We start from the raw sequence: 6,000 nt of genomic DNA on the forward strand, positions 1-6,000 counted from the left end.
CCACCAGGTCTCTGCTTTCACTTTAGGAAACTGAAGAGTTTAAGATCAGACAAGGAGATGAAAATCTTCCATAAAGTTATCAGTACAAACATCTACTCTTCATGCGTTCTCTATACAAAATTCAATCATCAGTTCCCTCTGTACATAAAGAAATAGCAATGTGCAGTATTTGATTCCATAAATACTTGTAATCAAAATAAAATGGGACACTATCTTTACTCATATGACTAAAACTAACAAGCACTGTTCATTTTTTACAAGCTATCTCTAGTTCTCTCTCACGTATATTTTGCACCTGTTTCCTGATTTTCTGCTAGTGATTTTTGATCCGAGCTGTGCTGAGAAGGCATTCCTGAAAAATTCTGATACTCACAATTCTTCCTATTTTGGCTTGGTGTACAGCCTTTAGTCTCCATCTGGGTAAACACACCACGCCAGAAAGAGATTTGTAGTCACATTTTCATACTGATAGGTACTTAACGCTCCCCTGTGCTCCCTTAGAGGTGAACCTCAAATGAACATGAACAGTCATTGCCAAGGTTTGCAGAAATTCAGGGTGACATTAACTGACTCTCTAATGCTTTCTTAACTTTGCTTATTAGTACTGTGAAGTTTGAAAGTTATACCTACAGAGAAAACCTCACAGGCTGCTTAGTAGCTCTTACTTTGTCATTTGCATCAAATACTTTCCTGTCCGCGGAATCAGCAAACACAAGCAGCGACAAAGATTATGATTTCTGCGGCAAACACATCAAAACCAGCTTCAACAGCCTGTTTACATCAGTCCTGAGGTAAGGGGTCCTTGAAGTGTGTTGCTCAGAAGCACTGTGTGGAGGTACCTTTGCTTTGTGTGGCTTCATCACAGTGTATGGGCTTCCAGCCGACTTTGCCACGGCTTCCATTTCCGTGCTGAATGTCGGGCTGTGACCCGAAACACAGGCTGGGTGATGCTCTGTGGGCATCCTGCCAAAGCGTTTTGCAATAGAGGAACCTGACACACAGCTATCATTTAAGGCCAGTTTATCTCAGGGAATCAATAGCCCTTTAAAAATTCACTGGCTCACATATCGTTTTCAGCGATGGTCATCAGAGGTTTTGTGCTCTGATTTTCCGGGCTTTTGAGGGAACTTTGCTTTTCAGCACATGGTGACATATGCATTGGTAAGAGGAAACTCACAGCCTTGACTTTACCCCTGGAGAAAAAAATGAAAAAGCATTGTGAGGATTGCAAATGTATAAAACATGCAAAGAAAGTTAAAAAAAAAAACTCCAAGCAACCCAGCAAGCAAACGCTAAATGCTTTCAGCCCTTGCGTGCTGCATGGAGGCAGGATTTCATGCCATTCACAGGCTTCCCAAAGGACTAAGCACAGGGCTGCCTGCCTGTGCTGCCTGCCTGTCTGCTGGAAGCATTCGCTTTCTTCCATGGAGTCTCACATCTGTCTATCAGTGCCCAATGTGTGTGTGCAAAGCTGTGTGCACACAGAACCCTGAGGGTGCACATGCACCCCCATGGATGCGGGGGGTTCCTCTAGTGGCTTGATGTTTATATGCATCAGCACCCAGCTACTGCCAGCAGGTGTGAGAACAGTGGTTTCCAAGTGTGCACATGGTAAATTACACCAGAGGCAGAAACGTCTTCCTTTATGTGTCCCAAAACAGGTTGGTTTGGCATGTAAATTGGTTCAGTTTTGCAGAGCTTTGGTTGTCGTTCTGATTGTCCTCTGTGATGCTTGTCAGCTCACTCAGGCGCTCATGGAGCACAAGGAAGGAAAATTATGACAATATTAAAATATTTGGGATGGTTACAGGGCAGAGGACCTCCATGATTTCCTTGCCCCTTCTCCCCTGAGACCTGTCTCACTGGAAGGTGAAACCACCAAACCTGAACACCCCAGTGGTGACATTTGTACCAAACAGGCCTTGTACCTTTTGTGATTTTACTATAATAGCCCTGAAAACAGTTCTCATCTTCTCTAATCCTACATTCAAATATTTAACGGTTTTTATTTATGAAACACAAGAGGAATCCCTTGGTATAAATAATACTTTGGCATAGGAATTAAAATATTTTAAACATGCCAATTAGCGATGATTTGTTAGCAGTGCTGTTATTACTTGGATACAACTGCACTGTATATAAATTCAAGGTGATACTTCTACAGAGTTAATTTTAAAGCAAAAAAATTCAGCATCGAATACAGGATTATAGCCTTGGAGCAAAATGTGAGAAAGCTACAAGAAGAATAGGAAAACCTGACATGAAGCAGCATGCTGGGAAGCAAAAATGTCATCCCTGTAAAAAATTAACCTTAATAAGCTTGCTGAACTCATTGCTAGAAATTATCCTACTAGTGAAAAGTTAACTAAGATTGGTGTCTGTGTTAGACCATTGGGGATGTAATGGAAGCATCCACCACTAAGACTAAAAAAGATATTAGATTTTTTTTGGTGTAAGAAACACAGAGTTCGTGCTTCAGGATATTACGCAGCCTACTGAGGGCATTTGGTAAAAAGCTCCTTCTGTAGCTGTTTCTTCTCCTAAAGCAGCCAGCAGTGAGAGGACATGAGTCACGGTGCCACACTTGTTGCTGTTCAGCCTGGCAAGGCAGCTCTAGTGGTGGAGATAAAATCATCAGCACCGTCCTGTGGCCACGGGGTAACCAGTAGGTCCCAAGGCAATAGATGTAACAGATCTGTGCTGCTATTTGGATTGCTTTGAGAACTCTTTCCCTTTATGAGCAAGCAGCAGGATTTGCCGTTGCAATTCTGCTCCTGCACGCTGACCCTGTGTTTCCCACCACACACGCCTTCCACGTGAGCCGGCTCAAGGGCAAAGCTCTCAGAGCGTTCACGTGCACAGAGTCTTGAGTTTCCCTGAGCCCAGTGGAGCGTATGCAGAAATCCAGAGCTGCAGGGTCATGGTGCTTTTGAAAATGATATGAGTTCACTGCCAGGGACTAAATTTAGGTGTCTAAATGCTGTAAAACATCTGACCCTGAAATGTCCTTAACTAGAAAACCCAGGTGCCTCTGGAAGCTTGGTCTCGTTGTCCCTTGCAGGCTCTCAGAGAGGAGCTGGGCTCCGAGCTGCCTTTGCACAGGGAGTGCAAGGGGCTGGGCACTGGTCTGCTCTGGGGACATATTGTTAAAGGGGGTACAGAATAAAAGCTGTTGTGGTGGGCCATGTGGACAGATACAACCACACAGGTGACACAACCCACTGCAGGTGTACAGCCCATGAGGGTGGCCACTGGAGCCCTTCCCCAGGACACGCAAAGGCAGACCCATGGACTTCTCCCTGCTCAGACACATGCTTTGAGGCCATTTGGATTATATGGCTTTTGAACACAGCATGGTCAGGCTAAACCCAGGAATTGACGTGGATTCCCAGGGTGGACAGATCAGCACCAGGAGGTGACTCAGCTATCATATCTCACAGTCTCATTACTGCTGCTACTAGCTTTAGTTGTTGTCCTGTGTTGGAAATCTTCTCATCAATGATCAGAGGAGCTCAGGGCTTGTCCAGCACCCTGTCACTTAATTTAGAAGCCGTCTTGAGACTACTTTTCTCAAAGCTGGAGGCATTAACTTGTAATGCTTTAGTTACAGGGGAAATACAATACAGTACATCTAATTCCATGAGCCATAGTAATCACACTTCCAAAGGCATAGTTCAGAGTTCCCCAGTATCTCCATGCTTTTTTTCCCAAGTTTAAAAATCCCTTTCAAGCTTAGCTTGTCAGAACATCACATCAATCTGCAAAATTCTGCCTGGCTTTAACAGTGTGAAGATTTCAACCCTTTTCTCTCTCCCTTAGCCTCTCCTTTCTATAGCAAATTTAACCTGTTACCACTGCCAAACTTCATACATTGCAAGGAGGAGCTGGACAACTTCCCCCAAAGAAGTATCCAGTCTGCTCAATATACATTGAGTCTATACATGCAGTCTGCCCATATACATTCAAACAAAGATTTTTCTGATAACAAACTAAGACCCAGAGCAATGTCCATATATGTTGTTAGAGCTGTGATGCTGTGAAGGCAAACCAAGCCTACCTGCACCTATAGACGTGCTCCTGAAACAGCTTCATGTTCCTGGAGCGGCTGTAGGAGGAGCAGCAGCTGGATGGTGATTTTTCAAGCCCTTTCTCCTCTTCCCTGATGAGCTGTGCTGCAGCAGGAGGGGCTGGTGGCCAGGCACTGCCTGGCACCTCTGGGAGCCCATTGCTTGAAGGCTTCCTGCTGGCCCTGTGGGACCTGGCACTGGAAGGAGCAGGAGCTGGTGAGGTGGGGGGGTAGCGTCTCACAGTCATGGCAGTATCTGAGAAACAGAGGAAAAAGCAGAGCTGGAAACAGTAATTCAGATATCCTCAATATATTTTTGGAGAATGACTTTTTACATTGGCAGATAGTGACAGAACAAGGGGGAACAGTTTTAAACTAAAAGAGGGGGCATTTAGATTGAATACTAGGAGGAAATTCTTTACTGTGAGGGTGGTGAGACACTGGAAGAGGTTGCCCTGGGAAGTTGTGGATGCCCCATCCCTGAAAGTGTTCAAGGCCAGGTTGCATGAGTCTTTGAGCAACCTGGTCTAGTGTAAGGTGTCCTTGCCCATAGCAGGGAAGTTTGAACTGGATGATCTTTAAGGTCCCTGCCAACCCCAAATATTCTACCATTCTATTTTGAATCACTTTCTTTGGGCTCAGAAAAGCTTTGTATGTGGTGAGGCTGAGAGGCAGAGAAGGCCAGACAGCCCCCTTTGGGTTTCACTCTTTCCCCTAGAAGGCAGCTGAAGAGGAAGAGCTGCAGCTTTCCCACTTGCCAGAACTCCAGATTGCTATTCCCAAACTGATGACATCTATGGCCACCAGCAGCCCCGGTTTAAGAGGCCTTCAGGTTGGTAACCTGGCCACTGGGTCAGGGGGCTTGGCAGCAGCCACCTGGCTTCACATCAATCCACTAGTGCTGTTCAGCCTCTCATTTTATTCATTCACACAGATTTGTCTCTGTGAAAACTTGTGGGGCCATTTCTCCGATACTTCTCACCAAACAACATTTTGCTTAAATTCCTGATTCATTAAATCCTCCAGAAGTCACAGCTAGACTTCTCTAACGGAGGAATATTTCTGTTTTTCTCCTCTGATAAAACTGTGAAGAGTGTGTATTCCTGTATATTGGCCCCTCTCTGTCTCAGCCAGAACTGCGTTATCTGCAAAACTAAACTGCACATCTGGCATGATGTATGCAGCCAACTCATCATTATTTGTTATTATTTGTAGCATTTTTCTCATCTTTTACTAAGGCAAGAGAGGTTATGGCATGGTTACAACTGCTGGCCCTTTTCTGCCTGGAGCAGAGAGGGGACAGGCATGGTCAGGATTGTCCATGCCTGTGAAAACCCAAAGCAGTAAGTCAAATTCTCCTTAAATAAAGAAAAACTGAACTCCTTGAGTTGGATCCTTTGTTTGAGCAGCAGTAAAATACTCCACTAAGCTCAGCATGGGGGATGCAGGTAGCACCCTAAAAAGACCACAGAGCAAGACACCTAGTTATGGTGGGTTGAGGTGCGAGCACAGAAGGCGGCCAGAGCACTTTCACGGAGCTGATCAGACAGACAACCAGCAGCTCATCCCTCACTCCCTGCAGACATGTAACAGCCAGGCTGGGAGATCCTGCATGGGCAGCACTCACGGGTGCCATGGACAGCCCCAGACAGCCCCGACTCGTTGGTACCTGTCTGCTCCTTTGGTGCTGGAGCAGGACTGGCTGGGATGGCTCCCTGCAGAGATGCTGGAGAGCCAGCAGGTCCTTCTTCATCCCTGGCGAGGCTCCTCACATCGCTGTTCCCACCTCCTCTCGCTGCCTCTCTCTCCGGTGGCACAGCTCTCTGCCCGCAGACCTGCAGCTCTCCCTTTAGGGCCCTGTTTTCCCTCTCCAGCTTGTTGATTTGGGAACGCATCTTGCGGATGACCTGGAGGAGGTGTGCATTGCCCTCCAT

At 46.0% G+C, this 6,000-nt stretch overlaps 1 protein-coding gene across 1 annotated transcript; it reads right to left on the bottom strand.

Annotated features, from left to right (window-relative positions):
- Window positions 1-1,003: 1,003 nt before the first annotated feature.
- LOC114003890 (putative coiled-coil domain-containing protein 195) lies at window positions 1,004-6,000 on the bottom strand. Its single transcript, XM_039380543.1, has 4 exons — window positions 5,694-6,000; window positions 4,309-4,322; window positions 4,058-4,167; window positions 1,004-1,193 (listed from the first exon to the last, which is right to left on the bottom strand). The coding sequence occupies exons 1-4, from the start codon at window positions 5,998-6,000 to the stop codon at window positions 1,061-1,063; spliced, it is 564 nt and encodes a 187-aa protein (XP_039236477.1). The 3' UTR covers window positions 1,004-1,060.

The sequence above is a fragment of the Pipra filicauda genome, unplaced genomic scaffold (genome assembly GCF_003945595.2).
Source record: "Pipra filicauda isolate LSUMZ 115617 unplaced genomic scaffold, ASM394559v2 scaffold199_size1391877_pilon, whole genome shotgun sequence".
NCBI lineage: Eukaryota > Metazoa > Chordata > Aves > Passeriformes > Pipridae > Pipra > Pipra filicauda.